This window comes from Dipteris shenzhenensis, chromosome 5, assembly GCF_047967505.1.
Source record: "Dipteris shenzhenensis isolate YYH24624 ecotype China chromosome 5, Dip_SZ_1.0, whole genome shotgun sequence".
In the NCBI taxonomy this organism is placed as follows: Eukaryota; Viridiplantae; Streptophyta; class Polypodiopsida; order Gleicheniales; family Dipteridaceae; genus Dipteris; species Dipteris shenzhenensis.
This window is the reverse complement of record NC_141600.1, coordinates 55,108,084-55,133,526: the sequence shown is the minus strand read 5'-3', so window position 1 is coordinate 55,133,526 and position 25,443 is coordinate 55,108,084. Positions and strand designations below refer to the sequence as shown.

General features: G+C 43.5%; 1 protein-coding gene across 2 annotated transcripts in view; it reads left to right on the top strand.

The window, feature by feature from the left end:
* The window catches only part of LOC147902214 (dynein axonemal assembly factor 10-like), a 68,092-nt gene extending 54,543 nt beyond the window's left edge, over positions 1 to 13,549 (top strand). Inside the window, exons 12-16 of one of the 2 annotated variants that reach the window (XM_087374641.1) lie at positions 6,770 to 6,847; positions 6,960 to 7,016; positions 7,314 to 7,466; positions 12,749 to 12,816; positions 13,062 to 13,549. In XM_087374641.1, the coding sequence (XP_087230767.1) occupies positions 6,770 to 6,847; positions 6,960 to 7,016; positions 7,314 to 7,466; positions 12,749 to 12,816; positions 13,062 to 13,149 (444 nt within the window). In that variant the 3' untranslated portion in view covers positions 13,150 to 13,549. The remainder of the gene's footprint in view (positions 1 to 6,769; positions 6,848 to 6,959; positions 7,017 to 7,313; positions 7,467 to 12,748; positions 12,817 to 13,061) is intronic. The other variant, XM_087374642.1, reaches the window with a different exon arrangement.
* The last annotated feature ends 11,894 nt before the right edge of the window (positions 13,550 to 25,443 follow it).

Here is a 25,443-nt window from a genome sequence, read left to right as displayed (position 1 = left end):
TCTGGACCCCATCTCCAGTGGAGTACGAAATCAAAGTAGGCAAAGGTCGAGGAGGGGGGAAATCTGAAATGAGTCTAACCCTCGTAACACCTGTACCAGTAAGTGACTGAGCATAGGAAGGTCTAGCACCTGAAGGGATGACTGTACCTGCCACACTAGCCATATGCTCCACAGCTCTGCGACAAGAGCTAACCTCATCAGGAAGTCCAGGGAAAAGGATCCAAAAGGAGACCTGTCGCGGTCCAGGGGAAGTAGAACTGAAGTGCTTCCGCCAAGGCCACAAATGGATGACTCTGCTCTGAAACTGAATCGGTGAGCTCATAAGTACTCTTTGAGCCTGCTCTGCAGACTGAAGGCCAAAAGAAAAGTACCCTCTGCCAAGCAATCGGAAAACCGTAACTGAGACACCCAAAGAGGCCATGCTGGTGTACACCCAATCACGTAACTGCTGGCATCTACCGGGTAGAAAGCCAATGATGTGAGTCAAACGAAAACCCTCCTCTGCTACCTCAATCATCTGCACAATGTCGGGAGGAAAAGAAACTGTGACTTCAATCTCCTCAGGTTTGGCGACGGGAGTGACATTAGTGTCCTCCATTGTCTCAGCTGATGCTGTCCTAAGGGGAGGAGCTACCTCTGCTGAAAATACCCACCAAGAACTCACAGCCAACCACCAGTAAAACCCAAAAAAGAAAACTGTGTAAAGAAAGCTCCGATCTTTAGCGTGCGTGGGATGCAAACAGGTTGCTCAGTGCTGAAACAGACAGCTCCGCCAATGCTTGGAAATAGCTCAGGATAACAGCTCCCCGGAACACGAGGCGAACCGTCCCGGAGAGGGCCCTGAAACTGTCTAACCTGAAGCAAGGGAGGGGGGCAACCTGAAGGGGGGGGGGGTAGGCGACTTGGGCTGGGCACTGCCAAAAGACCTGGCCTGCGCTACCGGTTTGCAGGTGACCTGGGTGCCAAGAGGCCTGCGCGGCCGAGGCAGCAGATCGCAGGGCCAAGGGGCTGCGCGGCGACCTGTGAGCTGGGCGCTGCCAAGGGCCTGCGCAGTGACTAGCGAACTGGGCGCACGGCCAAGGGGCCTGTGCGGCCAAGGACGTGTGAGCTGGGTGCAGGGCCAAGGGGTCTGCGCGGCCAAGGAGCGAGGTGGCGAGGTGCTGCAAGGGGGCCTGCGCGGCCACGGTACCTAGGGAGAGGGGCTGGGTGAAGGCGATAGGCAGTGGCGGGCAGCAACAGCAGACGGGGAGCTCCTCGCTTTTTTTCCCTGTGATAGTAGATGTTTTGGTCACTTAAAAGTTTTTGGAGCATGTTGTCATCTCCTCTTCGAGACAGAGGCACTTGTGTGAGCCCTCTCACACCTGAAGAGGCAGGCACATGGATGAAAGACATAGACTCCACCATTCACGAGTCTTGCAGCTAGGGTTTATTCAGTGCCTTTGTTCCCTCATGCTGGTATGGATATTTTCTAGGATAGAGGTGGCCTTCGAGCCCATGGATAGTTCCACTCCAGTTACTACAAAGTGGGGCTAGGAGGTCTTCTCCATCTAGAGACAGATGGAGACCCAGAGTTTGATGGGGCCCCGGACTTGCTTGAGTGGCAAAGGATGCAATGGGATCCAAGCGAGTGGTTTTGGCCTTCCATAGTAGGGCACTCAGTGAGGGTTGTGGAGGTGCCTTTCTTCACAATATGCATTAGTTGTTGCCTCTAGCTAGAGGCGACAACACACGTTAGTCATACATGGCACACATTAGTTGTCGCATCTAGCTAGAGGCTATGGCTTGGACTTCTCTGAGTGAGCAGCATCAGATTGAGGTGGCCAAGGAGGTTGTTTCCAGATTTTGGTCGCGCTTGTGGATCAACCACCAGCCACAGAAGATTACTTATATCTTCTTCATGGTTGCCCATGGTGTCTTCCCATCAGCCCTTGGCTAGAGCAGATGCGTGTCGATGGGAGGTGCCACAGCTACATTGAGGGTGATCTCGAGATGATCTTGTATTGTCTATGGAGCTGCCCTACAGCGTAGCTGATTTGGCAAGGGGCCCTCTAGATGGCGGCAAGGATGTAGAGGATGCAACAGGACTTCACCTGGAGTATGGGTTACGCCTTCTCCATTGACACAGTTACACCAGCTTACAGGATCCACGGACAGATGGTCTTTCCAATCGAGTACAGGATGCGATTCCCCCTTCCCAACAACATCTTTCTTGTTTCTTCCCTAGAGGGCAGTATTTGGGAGATGGTGTCCAGCATCACTGCTTGGAACAAAGCGGGTCATGCCTTCTCCATTGACATGGTTACACCAGCTTACATGGTCCAGGACAGAGGGTCTTCCCAATCGAGGGAATGATGTGATTCCCCCTTCCCAACAACATCCTGTTTCTTCCCTAGAGGGCAGTATTTGGGAGATGGTGTTCAGCATTAGTGCTTGGAACATTTGGGTTGTGCATTGTTGCTTGGTGATGGGAAGCCACCAGGTGCCGTCGGCAGCCACCACTCGTTGCCGTTTGGCAGGACATTATCCATACCCTGTGTGCCCTATGGGGGTGCAAGACATCAGGATCTCTGATGGCCGCTAAGAGGCGGGCGCATTTCTGCAAGGCTTGGCTGGCAGGTGGTTTCTATATATTCACAAAGAGAGCTGTTTGTTGGATGTATAGTCCCAGGCCCTAGTTGTTTGTCCTTGTTTCAGAGATTCCCTAGGCATCGAGCCGGCGGGTTCTCTAAAATAGGCTGGTTGACAGCCGGGTCTTGCACTCTATTGAGTGACTGAGGTCCGAGGATGAGAGTGGTTGGTTGTTTGGGACGGAGTTGGGCCCTTGAAAGGAGCACTCTCAGTGGCTCTTGTGGCTGAGGGGACTGAGAGAGGTACAGTGGGATTCTGGTAAGTGGTTTTGGTCAATCCTGGATGGGGCATCTAAAGTTGACAACAGAGGTGCCCTTCTCCTCCTACAACACCCACATTGGCATAATGTTGTGGTTATATTCCTTGTCTTGGAGCCCTTCTTGGGAGCATCGGTGGTTGGAGCAGCAAGTGTCCCATGAGGTCCTTACCAGGGTTTGGTTTCCTTATGGACTAGCCTGAAGATTTTGCATTAATTCTAGCTTTTAGCCCACAAGGACTGCCCATAGGATTGTGGCAGATGTAGATGAGAATAAATGAGAGTCGGGACTTGTCGTTGTTGTGTAGCAGAGGACCTTGAGACAATCGCCCACCACTTGTGGAGCTGCCGTGCAGCACAGAGAATATGGCAATGCTCTCTCAGGATTGTGGCTAGGATGTAGAGGATGCAATGGGTCTTCACTTGGGGCATGGCACTGTCTATTAGAAATTCAAAAAATAGAAAATACAGATCAGCTATCAACGTGAGGTGCTGACCAAAGGAAAGTGATGGCTGCTGTGGAGCTTTGCCTCTCAGGATCCCAGCTCAGTGCTTTGGGTGAACTGAAAGCAAGTGCCAAGAGCCAGGGTGGAGGGCTAGACAGCCATTGGATTGCCATTGGATTTCTCGATGCCCAAACATGTAAAAGACACTTGCAGGCCATGCCTTGTAGAATTGCTCCTGCCGTTCGATGGTCTTTCTAGACCCCTCTGTACCTTGCTCCCAAATGCAAGGTATAGATGATATCATTGCAGATACTGGTGAGGATATCTTCAAGTCGTACCTGCTGCCTCCCCATCACGAAGCTGCAACATGCTATTCAAAGGTCCCAAAAGACAAAGGTGCTGGCAACTGTTTCCCAGATGCTATCCTCTGGCGAAAGCTCAAGTCATTGCTGGGCTGACGGCATTGTGTCCAAGGATGACAGTCAATCTATATATCTTGTAGGATGGAGAGAACATCTCAATGGGAAAAGCATGTCGTCCCTCTGTCAACCATGCTGTTTTTCTCTGGGGACAAAAAGGGGACAAAAAAGGGAACCTGGAGAATCAAATTCTTCTTGCTATGAGCTCTCCATACCCCATTTGAGAAGGAATTCTTGTCCTTTGTTAGTGACACAAACAAAGATTTTGCGAATTATGTTTTTCATTTCATGAGAAACAAGGTTCACAAGGGAACACCATTGTTCTCTAGTGTTGATCCACCTAATCTTTTGAGTGCGATCTGGGCAACCATTGACTTATGTGAGCTATTGAGGTTCAAGTCTTCTTCTCTTTCTTAGTGCTATGGCAAAGCTTTTCTTTGTCAACAATCTATAGTTGTTGGAGAGCTTAACAATCGGCAAGGCTTTGCCACTAGAAGTGGGAAGCCAGTGTATCTGTGGCAGTGGATGCATGTCCACCAATGACAGCTTGCACAGAAATCTAGCAAGCACTGTTTTTGGAGTTGCCATATCACCAGGGTGGTTTGGACAAGAGTTTTCAGATTATTCTCATACATTGCGTGTGAGTCCTTCACTCTCTTTGGGGCAGAGGGTTTGGTGCCTTTGCTCTATACATCATGCAGCGGCGTTACACACGTGGCCCTACAGATTTGATTCATTACTTTATGGCGGATATGGTGTTCAAGATGTGCTAGGGCCTGCCAATCTTCTAAAGCCAAGAGCCAATGGGAATACCTCTATGAATAGTTAGGCAAATAAAGTATGAAAGTTTCTTGGCCCTGCTGATCCCCAAAAATGACTACGAAAACTCGATGGATGATGCTCTCAAATCCACTATGCCTGCCAGTACTGAACAAGGGTGTGTAGATGATGGGCGGCTCTTTGCTGAATCATGTATCCAATTCTCATGGAATACTGAAAGAATGGAACAGGAGAATTTGGAGTAGTGGAAGCTGGCCAAGACCACTCCCCTGCATCCCAGTCCAACTTAACAAAAGGTCTCCCCTGAAAAATCCAAAGCCTGTGGCTCAGCTGTAACTGTAATATGGGACGGATGTAATGACCAAGCACTCCCTAGGCATCCTTTAACCATGATCCTCTGTCAGTGTAAAACCTCCTCATCCAAAAGTTGGGTAAGCGTGAGTCTGTGAGAGGTGTCTGAGGTAAAGTGTGAGAAAGGTGCTGGTCCTCCTCTCACTTGGAAACATGTGCCTTGTTCGCTGAAACACCCAGACCATCTGAACTCAGTCTAAGGGTAGTGAGGATCAATAATGGTAGGGAGGATATCTCTCTCTCTGTCTCTCTCTCTCTCTGTCTCTCTCTCTCTCTCTATATATATAAGGGTCTTTCTCCAAGCTTGCAGAAGGGCTCTCAAGATCTGGAGTTCACCTCTGTAATCTCCTGACCTCAACTGGACCAGTCATCAATACTAAACCCGCCATCATCCCAATTTGGATCTCTACTCATTGCCAAGGGTGGACCCTAATATAGCACCATTGAGCTGAAAAGCTCGATCCTTAGGAGGGCTGGTCATGTGCTGTTAGTTTTGCATGGGGGCGGAAAGGGTTTGGGGGGATCATGGTACTACGATTACAACTATGAGAGCAATAGAGGCTATCCAGATGAGTAGAGGTGGGCAGTGAAGTTGGAGAGTGCGAGGACGGAGATCGAACTGTCAGTCACCTCTAGCACCGTCTCCATGGTTGGCTACATATGACCTACCTTCATTTTGATTTGAAGATGTATAGGAGGTTTTGCATGCCTCTTCTTCCTATCCTCTTGAGAAGGAGGTACCTATTAATGGCATGAAGAATGCCATGGACCCAGTGATTGTTGGAGCTTAGGGAGAAGCACTAGGAGGGGGTTGTATAGAGGAGGGGCTAGACCTTGACATCATGATGGAGCCACTGGCTCACCAGATTTTGGGCATGCTAATGGACTACTCGATGAAAAGCTTTGTATGTGGACAAGGAAAGGGGGTGCTATAGACAAAGATTGATTTGGAGAAGATGAGGAGATAAATTACAGCTGCCATCCTCAACAAGCAAGCTAGAGAGGTAAACAGAGGGGATTCAATCTGATAGTGGCAAAGTCCATTGTGCTGCTCAAGTTCCCTTTGATCACATTCTCATGGAATATGGGGTGTGCTTTTCATGGGCTTCATTTAACACATTCTCTAGGTGGTTTGACAATGAGTTTGAGAGCAATTGTAGATTGCACAATGTGCACTTTGTAGGAAAGGGCTTCCACCGGGTCGACCTGGGCTCTTGAGATCAAAGAGACTTTTTGCTCTTCAAGATAGGATGGTCATCTTTTGTGTTGATGAGTAGCTAAAAGTTAGATGCCCAGAGTCGGTATACTTGCCTAATCTCCCTTCCTTTGTGTTGGGGATTCACATGCTGAAAAGTTTAGTGGGCAATTGAGTGGCTTGAGTTAAAAGGACCTTCAACATTTGGCGATTCTGTCTCCTCACCATCGGAGAAACGGGCTGACAATGATGGTTCACGAAGAAAATCGAGCTGACACTCCTTGACTTCTACCCATCTTTTCGTTGTGTCCAGTGAAGAATACCATGAAGCAAGAATTGCTTCCATGACACCCTGGGATGAAGGAATAGTGATTGTCCCAGATGCTCTGGCTCTGGTATCCACTAAGCCATCCCCTCCACCCCATGAAATTCGTGAGCAGCCTCTTCACTTGTCTAGTTCTGTCTCCATGGAAACGCCAACAAGAGGCCACAAACCTCATGGTAGCTAGAAGCATGATGTATTTCATGCTTTGCATGATTTACTTTGACCGGGGGGTTTTAACTCTGGGATGTTTCTTTCATACTTAGCAAAAGTCTATTTCTTGAAAGAGGAAGAAAAGACCCAAGAGCTGATAAAAGAAAAGACACTAGTCTCTGACCGTTCCAAATGATTTTGAGGACTGCTCATGTGCAGGTATGTGGAGTTCAATTTGATCGGAAGGACATTAAAATGAACAAATTTGTTGCAACCACATTGGAATCAAAATTTCATGTGAGTGAGTCATATGATCACATCTACGTAAGTTATCACACGTAAGTTTCGAAAGCACAAAAGGGAAACTTGGATCAAAGAGTGATATTATAAGGTTTACTAGTGAATGCAGGTGTTTGATCTCAGAACTCAGCACCCGGAGAAAGGATTCGCTTGTCTCACAGAAAAGGTGAATTATTGCTTTGCACTATGGTTTAATGGACCACTCTCCGATGATTATGCCCTGAGAGGCTTGTATTTAGCATTTTGACTCCTCGGGCTGAATCCGTTTTGTGATTGCAGCCCGCTGGCCTTTAGGCCTTCTTGTACTCTCGCTTTCAAGTAATATAACTAGCACTACTTTTTGCGCAAAAAAAAAAAACTATGGTTTAATGGAAGGAATAGGCTTTTAGCGATGTTAAGCAATGAACAATGTTATCTAAGAGGGTGGAAGACAAAGCATGAAATATTCCTCTCAATGTTTCAGATGTCACATGGAACCACAATATGGGGTGTGAAGCATCTACCACAGAATCGAGAAGTTTTCACAGTTCTTGGAGGAGATGGATCTCTTTCTCTTTACAAATACCACTACCCTGAGCAACGCTCATTGAAAGACACAGAGGGAAAGTCATATGGGGTATGTGCTCACTGCTTATCTTATTGATCAGAAGAAACTTGGATTCACATGAGATGTTTTGTTCTGAAATATATTTACCTAGGTAGACTGTACAAAGATTGAGCTGTTACAAATGGAAATAAATTTTCACACAAACAATATCCTTGTGTCATGAGATACTGCTTGTGTGCATGAGGCTTTCACATCTTTGCTGAAACTTCAATTTTCCACTAGAGGCATACTGGTAGCAACAGATCTAGGCAGATACTAACACTTGTTGGTCCTGTGAGCTTATTTCTCTAACAAACCATGAATGCTAGTCAAAGGCGTGCCTGCCTTAACAGAGAGAGAGAGAGAGAGAGAGAGAGAGAGAGAGAGAGGGTTCTCATTACAAAATGTATGTATTACCGTATCTTAAGAGAGTTAAGGAGCTGGTGACAAGATTTTGGATTTGTATTTTATGTGATTTGCATGTTTCTAATGCATAGATGTGTGCTACGTCCAGAATCGTGATGAAGACTAAGGTTCCACCTCTGTGCTGTTCCCTTTCTCAACCATCTCGAAGTCTCACTCCAATCCTCCAGACTTCCCTTGGAGAGTGCCTTCTCCCTCTTTTCTCTTTGGTATCTTTTTATCTTGAGGGCATGATCATCGTCATAGGATTGGTGCTAGACAGGTTCATGAGGTGGGTAACATAGTTAACTGCTTAACTGGACGGAGATCTCACTTCCAATGCACCATTCTTTTGCAGTGAGGCTTTTTCTTATGCCTCTCAATCACATAGAGCCTATATTTTGTATTTATCGTATGAGATCCATCCACCAAAAAAATAAAATAAAGAAATTACAAACAAGAAAAATAGAAACTTATCATGTCCCCTCTGCTTCATCTAACCCACCCTTGATACCAAGGCTGTCTTGTCTCTCAGTCAAATCTTATTCTGCCCGATCTTATTTCATGAAATGTGAGATGAATGTCCTCTAGGGACCCTGGTATCTGAAGTGACATCTGATGCTGGAAACACTATAGACAGATATTTTATGCTGTCTAAATCCTGCAAAACGTGCCTTTGTTTATGGATTTGTGACAATTTTAAAACAAATTAAGCTTCAAGACAGCCCCTTCGTATTGTACATGCATATTTGCAGACATTTTGTGGTGACAAACAAGCATTTGTGTATACTCAAACGAATTTTAAAGCAGTTTGGCGAAGGGATTGCGATTCAAGCCGAATTTGCAGATTTCGACAGTGCTACATTTCTTTTTTCGTGATCTCAGCAAGTCCACATGAAGCTTTTTAACCTTTTGTAGTGGTACTATTGTTCTTTTCGTATTTACAACATGTGCATTTGAGAATAGCTTTTTTTTTTGAAGCATGACTTCAGATATTCACATGCCTCATGTAGAAGGTACTCAAACTTTGTATAGTGACCAGAAGATGTAGTTCTATAGATCGAATGCAACGCGTGAAACGTTTCTAGCAGAAAGATTTCACTGAAATGCATGAAAATGCATGAAACGCACGACTTCTAGACAACTTGTCTTTTCTTTTTTGGATTGGTTTTTTGCTTTTGTTTGGTTTGGTTCCCTCCCCGCTCTTCTTCTCCTTCTTCTTCTTCTTTACCTTCCCGAAGAAGACTTCTATTCAGTATGAAAGAAACGGCAGAGAGCAAAGCACTTAAAGCACAAATAAGCTGAGAGCTACCAAGGTTTGGATATCAGAGGAGCTCACCCCAATTCAGCTCAAGATGAAGTCCACAGAACTGAACAAAGTGAAAGACGCTCGCAAAGAAGGAAAATGGGCTGTCTACAGAGATGGAAAAGCACTTATTAAAGACTTTAAATTCAAGCTCAAGGACTCTCTTTTGTTTACCCTTTTTGATGTGTGTGCCTTGTCTCATAGTCCCGTGAGGGCTTCTGAAGATGTGGATATATCTTTCTTTCTTTCTTTTCTTTCTTGTGTCAAGCAGGTCGAGGAGTTCGTCATCGACAAACCCCCTCTCGTCACTCAGCTGTCGCTCGTCGCTCGTCGCTCAGCCCTCAGGCCTTAGGCGTGTCGCTCGTAGTTCAGCCTCAAGCCAACTACCAACCGTCGCCCGCCATCATTCGTCGCTCCGCCCTCAGGCCGTTCGCCCGTCACTCATTACTCAGCCCTCGCCAACCGTAGCCTGTCGCTCATCGCTCAGCCCTCAAGCCGAGCCACCAGCTGCTCATCATCGTCGACCAGCAGTTCAGGCAGGTTGAAGAGGAGCTCGCTGTGGACAAACCCTAGCAGCGGCCAAACCTTATGCGCCGCCACTGCCGAACCCTAACCGCCTCCATTTTCCAAGTCTTTTCAAGTTGTTTACTAGCAGAGGCAAAACCCACCCTAGGTTGGGATGGACCCTTGGCCCAGTCTGGGGGTTAGCCTTAGCAAAGGGGATCACTTAGCACAGGCCACCAGATGGAGCTCCCCAAGGCTAAGCTTTTGCCACGACCCCAGCCAGGAAGCAGCCCTCCTACGCCTCCATAGTCTTAACGCCTTGACCTACCATAGATTCCAAAGTAAACTTGATCCACATGAGCAGATTTATTTCCTATAGCAAGAACTCAGAGATGCAAAGCTCCGCATTGCGTCTCTAGAAAAGGCAGTTTCAGACATGAAAAGCAAGGGCAATGAGGGAATAATTCAAGAAGTTCTATAGCAACACAGTACAACAAAGCTCGCACCACAGCTTGTGATCAAGGTACAGGAATTGATTTACCACTCATGTCAAATTGATAAAGGAGGAAATTTCAGTAACAATGGGCAATAAAATTAACAAAAGCGAAGTATTTGGCGAAGTACAAGAGCAGGAAAAGAGGGCTGCTATTGTCCGGTGTCTACACATTGGAGGACTCCCTGAAGATTGGCATGAAGGGAGCCTGGTAGCACAAGTCGATAATATTATTGCAGCAACCCCTTAGTTTGAGTGGGACTTAAAGGATATAGCCTGTGCTGCCCAAGTTGGGACACAAGACAAAGTGGTTCTCAATGATAGGAGGGCAAGAAGTACGATACTCATGCAAACCAATAAGCTGAGAGGTACCAAGATATGGATCTCAGAGGAGCTCTCACCGACTCAGCTCAAAATGAAAGCCGTAGAATTGAACAAATTGAAGGACACTCGCAAGGAAGGAAAATGGGCTGTCTATAGAGATGATAAAGCACTTATCAAAGACTTCAAAACCAAACCCAAGGACTCTCAGTCTTAAACTGATGTAATGTAGGCCGATTATCTTTCGTAGTATATCATAGCTAATCTATAATAACTTGGGGAGTGGTATATGCACTTCCAAGCGATTCTCAATCTATAACTGATGTTTGGTGTTTATCCTTTTTGTGTGTGCTTTGTCTCATAGGCCCGTGAGGCCTCCTGCAGACGTCAATACATCTCTCTCTCTCTCTGTCCCTCTGTCCCCCTGCTCAGCACTCCTTCGCTTAGCTCACCTCTCCCGCTCAGTACTCTGCTCAGCGCTCAGCTCTCCACTCAGCTCTCCCACTCAGCAGTCCTCTGCTCAGCTCTCTGCTCAGCGCTCACCTCTCCGCTCATCTCACCTCTCCCGCTCACCTCTCCTGCTTAGCACTTCTCCACTCAGCTCGCCTCCCTTGCTCACCTCCTCCGCTCAGCTCTCCCCCGCTGTCCCACTCAGCTCTCTCCCATCCAACTAGGCTGCTCCAAACAAGCGCACAGGACACAGCCTCGCAGCTCAGTGCGAGATCTTCAGGTCGAGGGGGGCGTAGATAGCAATGCCGCCAGGCTCCAGCCAGTTCTTATTTGAAGAGAGCACCCTTAGCTGGCCTGAACCCCCAGCCCAACTAGGGGGTTAGTACAGCCAGGGGTAGCAAGAGAATGGCCAGCAAAGACTCTTCCTTTTCCTCAAAACCCCCCTCAACTCCAGCAGCCCCAACCAGCAGAGTCAGATATGCCACGATTGCAGCTCGAACACCTTCTCCGTATGCACAAGTCTATGAACGAGGTGGTCTTTTTGACCGACCCATCATTGGGTATCATGAGCATGTTTTGTTCCTACAAAATCAGGTGACAGAATTGAGGATGCAACTGGCAGATGCAATAACTACAATCCAAGTTCTTGAAGGACCTGGTAAGCAGGAAGTACTAGATGAGGTTGCAAAGTCTTGCAAAGCTTCCTCCCCTACCCCCGAGTTAGTCTCCATAGTCAAATATTTAATTCACTGAAGTACAGACAGCCAAGCAGGAGGTCATTGTGGACTTTGAAGCAAGGGCAAACAAAGTTGATATTCAAGATGGGATCAAAGAACATGGAGCCAAACGCAATAATGCATTATTGGGGGGCTTCCAAACGGATGGTACAATGAGGAGATTCATTTGATGATGCCTTAGCACATGTCAAAGCAGCCATGCCTAACATTGACTGGACAGCAGACGAGGACGACAAGCCTGACAATCCTAATGAAGCTAGAGCAGTCCGTATTGGTCAACGTGAAGGACATGCTGTCATTACATTCAATTCACGAGATTTGCGATTCATAAGTTCTACGACAGTCTTACAAGCTGAAAGGGACCAAGTTATGGATAGCCGAGGAACTCTCAATTGCTCAGCGGAAGGATAAGGCAACAGAATTAGCCAAAGTTAGGCTGCCAAAGTGGGCAGTATACCATGGAGGAATAGCCCTCATTAGGAAGTTCAAATCTAACCGAAAGACTCTCAATCTTAAAATGATGTATGGGCAATTATATATGCTTCTTTTAGGATTTAATCTAGGTATTCTAAATAACTGGAGTTGCTTTCTGCACTCGTAGGGACTGCCATGTGCCCTCCCTAAGCTGATGTACTAGATGGTTTTTCTATTGTCCCATAGACCTTTGGTCTCCCATGGAAGTTAATAGACTTTCTTTCTTTCTTTCTCTCTCTCTTCTATTTCTACTATTCTGTTTGTTTTTCTGTTCTCATATTGTAAGATTGGTCTCCCATGGAAGTTAATAGACTTTCTTTCTTTCTTTTTCTCTCTCTTCTATTTCTACTATTCTGTTTGTTTTTCTGTTCTCATATTGTAAGATTGGATAGATTGCATTTAAAAAAAATAAAAAGATTGGATATATTGTAGTCTTATGAAGGTATATACATGTGGATTGATATTTTGCACAAAATCACAAAGAGTTTTTGTTGGTCTAGCATTTGTTCATGTTGTGATTGTCAGGAAATGTCAGTTCGGTTATTTCTGCAGTCGAGGTCAAAGTTGGATGTTTAAATATGGTTCTGCAGAGTCATTTAATTTTTCTGTGGTGGATTTATTCCAGATTGTTGGGAAAGTCAATCTCTTGTCATCCAGTGTGGTATCCACACAACCGATTAACTGTTTTGATTGGTAAATCCTTGTTTTCAATTCTGTATCCTTCAAATGTATTACATCTGTTATATGTTATAGTTGAAATAAACCAGAACAATGCAGATTTCGTTAGGTGTTTTTTAGGACTCTGGCATCTGAATGACCTTTTACATAATTTCTCAAATACTACATTGAAAGATCAACTTGCTACTAGTGCTGCAGTATCCACCCTTTACTGTAGTTGATGGATCAGTGTGCCTGAGTTCTTGTGATATTTGCTTCAGGAGCCCAGATAAAGAAGGATTGGCAGTGATGGGATCCTTCGACCAATGTGTTCGGGTTGTTATTGTTACGAAGCTACATAAAGTATGACACTCAGATTGCTGCATAGAACTCAGCATGGATCGCTTAGCAAGGGGAGTGGTCAAGATTACAGAAAACATGTTCTGATCCGGTTTGAAACTTAATTTTAAGAAAAGATGAGACACCCGTTTATTCAGACCTCATCAAGTGATAAGCTGCTTCTCAATTGCAATTATTTATTCCTATGGCTCATATCATGTCACCAAAGCATCAAACTGTATGGTTGTACATCATTATTGCCGAAGAACGAAACACATCTGCTGCTGTTAGTGCAGTTGAAAAGATGAGGCCAGCAGATCACCCAGTATTTTCAGCTTTCACTGCTTCGAGAATCTATTTTACTCTGTTAGCCTGAACATCAGTTGACTCTCCCATCTCCCCATCGGCAGTCTATTGCAATAATATAAATCCCCTTTTGCTTTCTTAAAACAGCTGCTTGGTTAGACTCGGAAGCTCTTTTGGGTATGTGTATGTAGTCAGTTTCTTGTTATGGTTCATTTCCTTTTTCTCTATCTACCATTTTTCCAAGTGTTCCACCAGGCCAGATCTTTGCCTTTTTATTGAACTTGTGGTTTCATTGTGATCTCTCGAGGTTTCAATTGCTTCTTAATTTTCAATGGAACTCAAGGCATGATCCTCTACCAACTTGGTCAAACTTTTTCTTTTCGAATTTTGTATAGAAACAAAGTGGTTGCTTTAGGATATAACATCGCATATGAAAAATTATAGGCCCTCATTTGCTAAGGTTGTTCATTGTTCCATTGTAATTTGGCTTCCTAAGGTCTCATTATTCCTTGTGTGTGTGTGCGCGCACACGCCCACGTGAAGGATTTTCGTGTTTAGGCTTGTCTAGGGTTGTGCCTGTTTTGGCAAGCTTTTCTGGCTGTTTGTGTTCATCTTGTCAGGTTGGGGTTTGATCTCTTTTTTTATTGGGTTTGTTATTGGGCACTCTGGGCGCAACGATAGGGTCTTTGGTGATGGGCCAAATATCACTTCTTTCTGGCAATCTGTCTCTGATTGCCTCCATGTGTGGAATTTGGATTATCTTGCTTTCTTGTCATATAATGAGATGATGTTGTAGCCGGCTCCCGTGGCATGTCCATTTACCAAACCTCTAGGTTTGATGTAGTTGATCCACTGTGTCATGAAAGATTCTCTATAGCAACTGTACATTCAGTGGTTATGGATATTCTTGAGGTAGTTCCATGTCATTAAAATGATATTTCTAAAGAGCATTGTCTATGCATGATCAAAGACACACTAGGATTCCTCCACTTTTGTATCTCACAAGCAATACAAAAGGCTATGGGCCAACTGTGGAGATCCTATTGATTCTAGATTGAAGTAGGTTAAGAGATTGAGGCCATAAAAATCGTATTCTAAGTAATCACTATGCATGATCGAGGATGGCTTCATATAGGCACCAAAATTCCCCTAGATCTATTTCACATGCAGTATGTACAGATAGCCATGGGCCAATGTTGGACATCCTCCTATGGATTCTAGATCGAGCCAAGGCAATAGATTCAAGCCACACAATATCATTATGACTTGAAGTTGTGCATCTTATAGGACATTGCAAGTTGAGATGGATGAGGTGAAATAAAAGAGGATTGTAGTGTCCGCAACACAAATGGATGCACAACCACTAAACTGCAAATGCAAAATGAACCCCAGCTAAAGCAAACCAACTGAGTAGGTGTAGGAGAAGCCTCGTGAAAAGCTTCTCACAAAAACCAGATCTATAGCTCCATCACACCGATACAATGACACATGCACTGGATGTAATATTTCCATCTGATTGGCTGCCCTAGAGTGAGTGAATGTGTGCAAGGCCAAAAGAGAGAGGCCAACAGAATGTCTCCACCCATGATGTATATGTGGAGACTTGCCACATCATGTGCCCCCTTCCAAGACTCCCCATGACATAACATCATGGATGTCCTATCCTAGGACTTGAGGTTTACTGAACACTCTTTTTTACCTTTAATTAATCCTAACCCAAAAGTACCCTAAGAGTAATTTAATGAATTAGGTCCATAGTTCATTACTTTTTCCAAGAGTCCCCTTGATGAATAATTCATGCCCATCAACCTAGAAAACTTCTTCTACTTACCTTTAGCACAAGCTACATTAGTGGGTGCTCTATATTTGGCTTTCATGGAGGATAAAGCAATAGTACTTTGCTTCTTACAACTCCATGATACTAGGCCAAATCTAATGTTGAAGCAATATCTAGACGTAGGCCTCTGCCATGTTTATGTTGGCTACCTTCTAATGGTTTTCTTTTGGATTAACCATATATTGGGATACATTGATTGGATAGGATATGTTCGGCTTGCAAGTATATTAGGCTACCAACAAGTTTCCTATATAATGTGCCATCTACTCCATGATTATGTTGATCTTTTGATCATTTCTCACCTAGATTCATTGGTGTATTGATCGTCTTGCAATCCTGCATTCTGAACCGTTTGAGGGTTTCATTGGCATACTTGATTTGGGATATGAATGTTTTTGTCTTGGTCTCTCTAGATTTGAATTCCCACATACTAATGCATATAGCCAAGATCTTTCATATCAAAGGCTTTGTTCTGCCTTGTTTAGCATGTTTCATTTGTTCCTAGTTAGTACCACTAATGAAAATATCATTAATGTTAAGATAATGAGAACTATATTGCCTTTGTTATCATGCTTTGTACTCCGATTGTAATATGATGAACTCTCATTCAAGCCCTTTTCATGTAAATGTTCATCAATTTTTGAATAGCGAGCGAAAATGTTCATCAATTTTTGAATAGCGAGCATGAGATGTTTGTTTTAGACTATACAAATCTTTTCGTTGTTTGCAGGTCTTTTTCTCTTTGAGTTTAACCTCAAATCCATGTGGATGGTCTAGATAGACTTCCTCTTTTAGATCACCATTTAGAAAAGCAATTTTAATGTCCAACTATCAACTTGATAATTTTATGTTGAGCTATTGGTGCGAAGGTCTCATCATAGTCAATGCCTTCTTTTTGGGCATAATGCTTTGTAACCAAATTGGCTTCACGCTTTATTAAAATTCCATCACTCTTTGTTTTAATCCGGTAGACCCATTTGTTATTGATGGAATTCTTTCTTATTGGTAAATCTACTAGCTCCCAAGTTTTTGTTTGTATGCTACTATTATACTCCTCTTTCATGGCTTCCTACCACTTGGGATTTCCTTTCATGGCATCTTGCCACATGGGGTTATCCTTGGCATCCTCATATCTCTCAGGCTCGACTAGATCTTTCATAGTGGTCATTAATGCATGACTCACATTGAGCCTATCCAGTGCCCTTTGGATGCTTATAGATCTTCTGAGTCCTTCCTCACAAGTTGAGGGTTCATCAATAACCTCACATTCTTTGAAGGTTTCATGAAACCATCTTGATATGATTCTTGACTCAGGTTCAACCTCACTAGGATCTTATGAAGGTTCTTCAATAGTAGCAAATGGTTTAGTCTCGCTTTCTATCACTTGCTCGGTGATAGGAGAGAACAATGTATCTTGCTATGATTACTACCTTGTAGGACTCAGGTTCATCACTATAGCCAACAAATAAACCTTTTAATTGATTTATTATCAAGATTTCTTTTGCTGGTATAGGAATACGAGCATAAGTCGTGCAACCAAGTATCCTTAGGCAATCTACTTTAGGCTTTACACTTGGAAAGGCCTCTTAGAGTTTTTTAAAGTATGGATTTATAGAGAAGCACATTAAGGAGTTCTGGGATAGGCTTGAAGACGTCATATTGGATGGGGACATCGCGGAGAAGGAGATAGCAATGATGCAAAAGCCTCTTGAAGAATAGAGATCTGAAAAGGAGGCTCTTTACAAATGGCTCTACAACATGCAGAACACATTGAACATTGAAAAAGACCTAAAAAGGGAGAACTCAAAAACCAGAGTGGTGATGCAAGAGCTGCGAGAGAGGTTCAAGGCCAAGAAGGATAGGGCAAAGAGCAGCCATGATAGAGAAGACAATGAGACAGCTCTCCAGGCTAGGAAGGATGCAGAGAGAAGGATGCAGAGAGCGGCCACACAGTGGAGCAATTCGCAATAGCCACAGTGGGGGTTGTTATCTAGAACCACTTTTGCAAGTTCAAAGATTAAGCTACAAGACCCTGGAACAAGATTATGATAGAGTTGTGCATGAGCTTGTAGCAGCTTTCGAGAGTTTTGAAAAGCAGTCCATCGTCATGAGAGATTTCCAAACTAGAGTGGAAGACTTGGAAACGGCCCATGTTGATGCTATGAGCAATTTAAGCAGTTGCAAGAGATGCTGAGGGAATTGGTTGAAGCTATTGTATGGAGTGAGCAAAGAGTGGAGAAGATGAAGGAGAACATCTGTAGCCTTAGGATGAGGGAGGAAGGACAAACATTGCTCTTGTATTGTTGTAGATAGCTTTCATAATAACTCGATTATGAAGGTACATAGCTGTATTTACTACTTTAGCCCACAAGTAGTTTGGTATTTTATAGGATTTCAACATAATTCTACTTTTCTCATTGAGTGTATGGTTCATGCGCTCAACGATGCCATTTTGTGGGGAGGAGAATTCAATAAATTTTGCTGGCTTTTAATCTCCCATTTATCTGATTTGAGTGCCTTAACACACTTGCTAGTTTGGTTTTTTAACCATGGCAATGAATTCCTTATACTTACGAGTCTTCGTCTTCTCGTTCAAGATGTACACCCATGTCTTCCTAGAATAATCGTGTATGAATGTTAGGAAGTAAACCTTACCTCTTGATTTGACATTCATAGCAACACATAGGTTAGAATGCCTTAGCTCAAAGATATCTTTTTTGCTTGAACCTTTCGTCCCGAAAACTTTTCACGGTTCTACTTTCCCATGATACATCCTTTGCAAATCATCTTCGCTTGATGAAGATGAGGCATTCACAAAACCTTTCTTGTCCATTAGGACTAGGGTTACATGTTCAAATGGCCAAACCTTTCATATCCTAGATTTCTTTCTTTCTTAATTGAGAGATCTAGGCCTTGAAGTCAAGTATACATGATGCTAGTTTATAAAGTCTTTCTTCGTCAATTCCCATTGGCCTTGTCTTGAATGAGACATTCACCTTCATCAAATTTCATCTTCTTTTTAGTAATAGTACCAACAAATAGAAGGTTCTCTTCAAACATGGAACTTTGAAAACATATGTTTGTATCATATACCTTTATTCAGAATCATATTGATATATTTACGAGTACCGTTGATTTGATGAAGTCTGGAGTCTTGTAGTTCTACATGGTCACTATCACTTTTTTCGAAGTGAGAGAACCACTCCTTGTGTAGAGTGAATTGGCTCAAGGCTCTGGAGTCAATGATCCATGACTCCCTGGCTTGGCCAGGCTTATTTGGTTTTGAGATAGTTAAGGTTTCTCAACATTACGAGTCTAATGCATCGCTATATTAGACGTTTTTTCAGCACTACATTTAAACCTGTGTTTAGCTAATTTTGCCGTTTTCTTGACATTCAAAAAGCAAAGCGACCAAGCTTCCAAAAGCAAGGTCCTTTATGCTTTGTGTTATTCCATTCATAATGATCTTGTTTATCATGTTGACATTGAGAAGTAAAATTCTGCTTTGGTTTAGGACTAGATCGAGGTTTATGATTTTGTCTTTTATTTTTTGCCATAAAGGTTGTATCATCTTGAGTACCCATCTTCTTATTTTCCCTTTTGATTTCCTTAGTGATAAGATAGCCACGCAATTGAGTTGAAGTGGGAGGATGCTCTTTATAAGAGAGTGCGGTGACAAAATTGTCCCACAAATCTAAAGACTATTGAGAAGAAAATCGACTACTTATGTGGATCAAGCATCTTCTCAAAGTAGCATTGCTAGTTGATCTGTCAAATCTTTGAGTTGATTCAAATGTCGTCTATATTTTTTCCCTCTCACATTCTAGCCGTCACAATTACTTTTAATGACTAAGGCTTTTTGGGTACTAGCTTCTTCATAGGTGGTTTGTAATGTCTTCCATGCTTCAATTAGAGTTTTTAGGTTTTAAACAATAGGGATTATATTATCCTTGATTCTCAAGATTATGAGAGTATGAGCCTTATTGGCTCTTCTCATCATAACTCCCATAGTTCTCCCTTGGATGTTTTTTAGTCCCATCAATTATACCCCACAACTTTCAAGCTTTGAGACTATTCTCAAGCTTCAATTACCAGATGCTATAGTTGGCTCTGCCAAACCTAACACCCTCTAAAAGTAGACATTAATTGGCTCACTCATCATGCCTTAGTTGGCATATCACATAGACTATCTGAGTGCAATTTGAATTTTGATAGGATCAATGAAAATAATGACGGCCAAGCAAATGATTGATAATTTCTAATTGAAGCACAATTGACCTAAATGCCAAATAGAAATAAGCGTTAATCCTTATCTCTATTCAATGTCAACTAGGAATGATGATGATGCTTCCCATCAAACGCCAAAGCACCTTCAATAAATTGGTGCTCTTCTCTTAGTGTGAGAGGATCTCCTAGATATCATAAGCCCTCCTCTTAGTGTGCTTTGTGCTGGTCTTCTTCTTTGAATTGTTGCATAGGCTTTCTTTCTCTTGTTCAGGCTTATAGAGGAGCCTCAACAAAAAATGTAGCATGCAACTAAAAATGTAGCAATTGAACTATAAATGCACAACAAACACCAAATGAAGTAAACCAACTGAGGAAGTGTAGGTGTGAGGAAGTGAGGAGGGAGAAGCTTCCCAATGGTTTCTCATGGAAGCCATCACATTGACATAGTGTACCCAATCAAAACACACCAAACACATGCAGAGAATCGAGTGCACAAGAGAATAGTGGATAACCATAGAATCAAATGCACAAGGCTAGCTCCTCCCAAGTTATTATACGGCATAGCTAGTGGATAACCATAGAATCGAATGCACAAGGCTAGCTCCTCCCAAGTTATTATAGGGCATAGCTACAATCTAATACTATAAAAAAGTGGCCCTTATAACATCAGTTTAAGACTGAGAGTCTTTGGGTTTGGATTTGAAGTCCCTAATCGATGCTTCCCCATCTCGATGAATTGCTCATATACCTGCCTTGCATGCTTCCTTTACTTTACTTTGAGCTGGATTGGGGTGAGATGAGACATTCCTTCCATGTTTAGGGTGGGTGTATGACTTACTTGGGTCATCGTAGCTCTAGTCCGATGCAGGGATTTTGCCAGGAGACCACGTTGCATAGTGCCACGGATATAGTCACAACAGTCTATCTATGACTTTATGTTACTTCTGCCTCATCGGGCGCTATGTCCTTCATGATCTTGCATTGGACTCCCTGGTGTATTCTAATGATCTGTGATGATAGTAGTGATGATGAGGGACACACTGACATGGACATTATGCTTTGGCTTTGTGTTGAGGTCTTTATGACTATGTAGCATGTACCGTGTAGTATGAGTTTTGATTCTCGCGTAGTAGCTCTACCCTTTCAACTTGTTTGTATCTATTTTCTCACAATCTCATAGACCCATCGCTCTTGCAAAGACTCTAAAAATCTCTCTCTCTCTCTCTCTCTCTCTCTCTCTCTCTCTCTCTTAGCCATTCATGGGCACTGAGCCATCAACCTCTCTAGTTCCTAGCCATCTCATCTCAAGTCGTCACCATAGCTCGCCGCGGCTCAACTCACCGCCACAGTAAGGCTCACAGGTTTACTCCAAAGTCTAGCCTCTAAGGTCCACAAGGTGCCACCATTTTAGCTTTCATTAACCCATCTTCTCTCATCATGTTTTCTCACAATAGTTAATTGCCCCTTTACCACTTGAGTTCACACACATTTAGGTTTAGGTCACTATAGGTTTGGGCTAACCCCTAGCCCAACCTCGAGGTTAAGTCAAGCAAGGGGCACTCAAATCTATGCAAGCCACTATGGAGTTCCCCAAGGTGATATCATTTGCCTTCTCAACACCCATGTGCAAGCCCTTGTACTCGGTCATTGCAGTGCAATTGACACCCCCCCCTATGCAAAGACACAAAGACAAAGGATCATCTTTGACCCATAGAAGAAAATATATTATTTGCAATAAGAAATTAGGATCCCAAACTTCAGCTTGTAGCCCTCAAGAATAATAAAAAGTAAGAAATTATCATGCAGGCCACTATGGAGTTCACCAAGGTGAAATCATTTGCCTTCTCAACACCCATACGCAAGCCCTTGTACTCAGTCATTGTAATGCGATTGACACCCACCCCCTATGCAAAGACACAAAGACAAAGGATCATCTTTGACCCACATAAGAAAATATATTATTTGCAACAAGAAATTAGGATCCCAAACTTTAGCTTGTAGCCCTCAAGAAGAAAGGATAGGATCTAGAGAGTAGCAGAAAGTGAGAAATAATCATGCAGGTCATACATAATGTATTGCATCTCCACCAGCACCAACACTTGTCTCCATCGTTAAGGATATCATCCCAATCAAGTGAGCTCAATCTAGCAAGAAATGGCAGCAGCAACAGCAGCAGTCTGATGCCAGCAACAAAGTCAATAAAGAGGATCTCTATACGGAAGTAAAAGAGCAAAAATCTAGAGCACGAAATAAGACGATCTTGCGCATTGGGGGTGTGAAAGATGGTTGCCTTTATGATGATGAAGAGAAATCCATTGAGGACATAATCATATGTCTTAACAAGTCGAATGGGATGAAAATGATATTTGCAATATTAGTCAAAATGGCACACAAGCACAGGTCTACTTCAGAGGGAACATAGCAAGAGTTAAGATTTTGAGACAAACACATAAGATGAAGGGTACAAAGATTTGGATATTTGAGGCGTATGGTGATAGCCTATGTGATTTGGTTGGAAAAAATCTATCATCGTGCTTAGGAGCTTGCCAGTGCATCTTGTTCCTACCTCCGTAATCTAAGTAGGTGCTCTTGATGTCTAACTACCTCATGGATGAAGGTGGCCAAACATCTCTGGTTTGGGAAGGCGAGGAAGTGGGAAAGGAACTCAAAGTTGTCTGTGAAGAGTCAATAAAGCAACTTCAGATCTCATAGTATATTGGAGACCTGAAGATGAAATGCTCCTCTGATTCAATCTCCTGTAGCTCACACAGAGTGCACATACGCCACTCCCTAGGTACTCCCTTGGCTCACCCACTCTCAATGTAAAGTCGGTGCAAAGAAACCCAAATTTTCCCAATAGAGATCCTCAATGAATGGGGGAGTTAGGCGCCGGTATATTCAGAAGGATCAATAAAACCCTTATTAGAGAAACATAGGCAGTGATCTTACAGCTTCACTAGGAGTTCCTCCAAATATAACTAGGCTCAAAATGTGTATAGCTGCTGCAGAAGGCCCTTGCATTATAATTTGGTTAACCTCTAAGGCACATCGATGTTGCTGGAATGGGGAAGTTTATCCATATGGAGTCCCAATCTCTCAAACCACCCGCATGTGTGCACATAGTACCAACATCTCTAATCATTCTCATAATAGCTAAAGCCATAGAGAAGGACAATGCCAGCCATGGCAATCTGCGTCATCTTAAGGTGCAGTCTCCATGCCCCTTGATATGATATAGATACATGATGACATGGATTGCTACATCAAGATATAGTAGGGGTGATCCACACTCGACCTGAATAATCTAATGAGGAACCGATAGCTTACTACAAATCTAATCTGACAACATGAGGACTTGGAGATGCTCCACTCGAGCCCTCTCTACCTCTGAAACACATCCCCCAACTAGGGTTGCCATACACGCCATTTGGTCAGACCCTTGGTCCAAGGGTCCTGAAAGTGTGAGTGGAAGCACTGCCTCTCTAATCTGGCTAGAGAAGCATACCCTCTACTGAGAGGGTATGCATAGCTAGTCTCATCATGAAAATAGGGCCAAAGAAGAGAACCCCTAGGTATGTGTAAGATGGGACAATCTTAACGGACGATCCATCAAATGTGAACTCCTCTCTATGCATGGCTAGCTGGGAGGTATTGTACATCATAACCTTGGTTTTGCCAATGTTGACCTTCAAATCATGTGACTCACAAAAGGACTATAGTGCATCTAAATGTCTTTGAAGGCATGAAGAAGATAAAAGCACCACATCATCTGCATCCAACAAGATTTGAATTAGAGTACCAACGAGAGAGCATCTAGCCCCATTGTGAGTCTGCATAAAGGTCTCAAGTTCATCTATGTAGAGGCCAAATAGGTTGGGTGAAAGAGGACACCCTTGTTTGACCCCAATAGTGCTCATGATCTCCTCTGTCCAACCAAATTGACTCTGGCTGAGACTCACTCGTCAAGTGCCATGACAACCCAAATGATCTCCTTGTCATAACTCAAATCCTGTAGCCATCTAGTAAGGCGGGCCCTTGGTACTGTACCAAAGGCTTTGCAAAAATCCACAAAGAGAAAATAAACCTTCCATGCCCTAGCCTCCTCAATGATACATCTGAGTGTGAGTATGTGGCCCATGCTTCTATCCGTCATGTTGGAAATTGGATGCCTCTCTGCCCTGAGCCCCTACATCTCTACAAAGCACCTGATCTCGTGACCTTGGTATCAAGTATTAATGCATAGATCTTGGACATGGCATGTCGAATCATGATGGTCTTGTAATTCCTCGATCCATGGGATCCTTTGCCTTGTGAATAGGTGAAATGGTGTTAAGGGTCTGGGTGCATGGGAAGCTAAGGCAAATAGCTTCATTAAACAACTTATCTAGGATCAAAGCTAGGATGTTAATCCCATATGCAATGAATTCAGTGCATAAATCGTCATGATCTTTCACTCATCCATTATGAAGCTTCATCACGGCGTCCTTAACACCACCCTTAGTGAAGAGGGTGTAGGGGGTGTATGTGAAGAGAGAGAGAGAGAGAGAGAGAGAGAGAGAGAGAGAGAGAGAGAGAGAGAGAGAGAGAGAGAGAGAGAGGGAGAGGGAGAGAGAGAGAGAGTTTATTAAAGTATTGAAAAGATTGAAGGGTCCATGAGACTGAAAGAATCGAGCATTCTCAGAACAAGAATCTACACCTAAGCAAGCACACACACTCAATATCTGAACCTATGGGGAGAAGGGAAGATCTATAGTGTAGTATCATTGTGGCGCTCCTCTGTATGATGTTGGAGGAAGACCCCACAGGGCAACTAAGAATGGATGGAAGAGGGAGGCTCTAGTGGTGATTGATGCTGGGAGGACGTGAAACCATGATAAATCATTTACGTCTATCATGATAGATCATTCACGGGAAACCATGATAGGTCATTCACATCTATCAATCTCTGTGGCTCCTAGTAAGTAGCTCCCTCTCAAACAAGTGCCATTTTCACCCTGGTTGATTGTGTCTCTATGCAGGAAAACATGGAGGAAGATGCCTCACCTATGCATCCGATACACTGGCCATTCTATCCCTAGGAACTAATGATTCATGCCATTCCATTGGAAAAACTCAATGATCATGCTTTGTGAGTCTGGTTGAGCCTCCTGATCTCATCTCTGTTTCTTGAGTAGCTAGTCTTTGTGTCGTGCAATATCATGAATGAAGATCACTAAATGTCTTTGATTTGGATGGATCAAGAGGCTAGAGAGGGGTTTGATTCTATGTCTGAAAAGAAAGTGGTGATGTTCTCATATCTCATAGTACACATTGACATCTGAAGGCAAAGTGCTCCCCTAACTCAATCTCGTGTAGGTTACATAGGGTGCAAATGCATCCCTCTCTGGGTATGCCCTCAGCTTGTCTAGTCTCAATTCATAATTGATATGAGGAAACACAAAAACTACTTGATTGAAATCCTCAAAGAGTCGAGGATGTGGACCGTGTGTAGTTGGCATGTCAATGAAGCCCTCCTTTGATATCTATGATAAGGCATGTAAAGCAATGAAGGGATGGCCTTAAGAGGCTCATGAAAGGTTGAGGCTTGAGGGTAAATGGGTTGTCTACAGAAAAGAAAGGGCTTGAAAACCCTGCCCCCAACCCCCCTCATCTTAGCTCACAAATAGGTATGGATTCTTGTGAGACGATTATTTTTTTATCAATTGAGCTTTAGAAGAACAATGGGAGCATATGGTCCTCATGCAAAAATTTCACAGAGACTGTCCTCACTCCACAACTTCATAGACTAACCACATGAACGATCTTGTTATATGCTAAGATACATCGAAGCCCAAAAGGGGTACTATTTATAGTACAAGGGTACTCATGGTTGTTGGCACATCAAATAGAGACCTACATAGACAAAGGGGTGTTCGGGTTAGGGGGAGTGGAAATACTATTCCATTGACATCCTA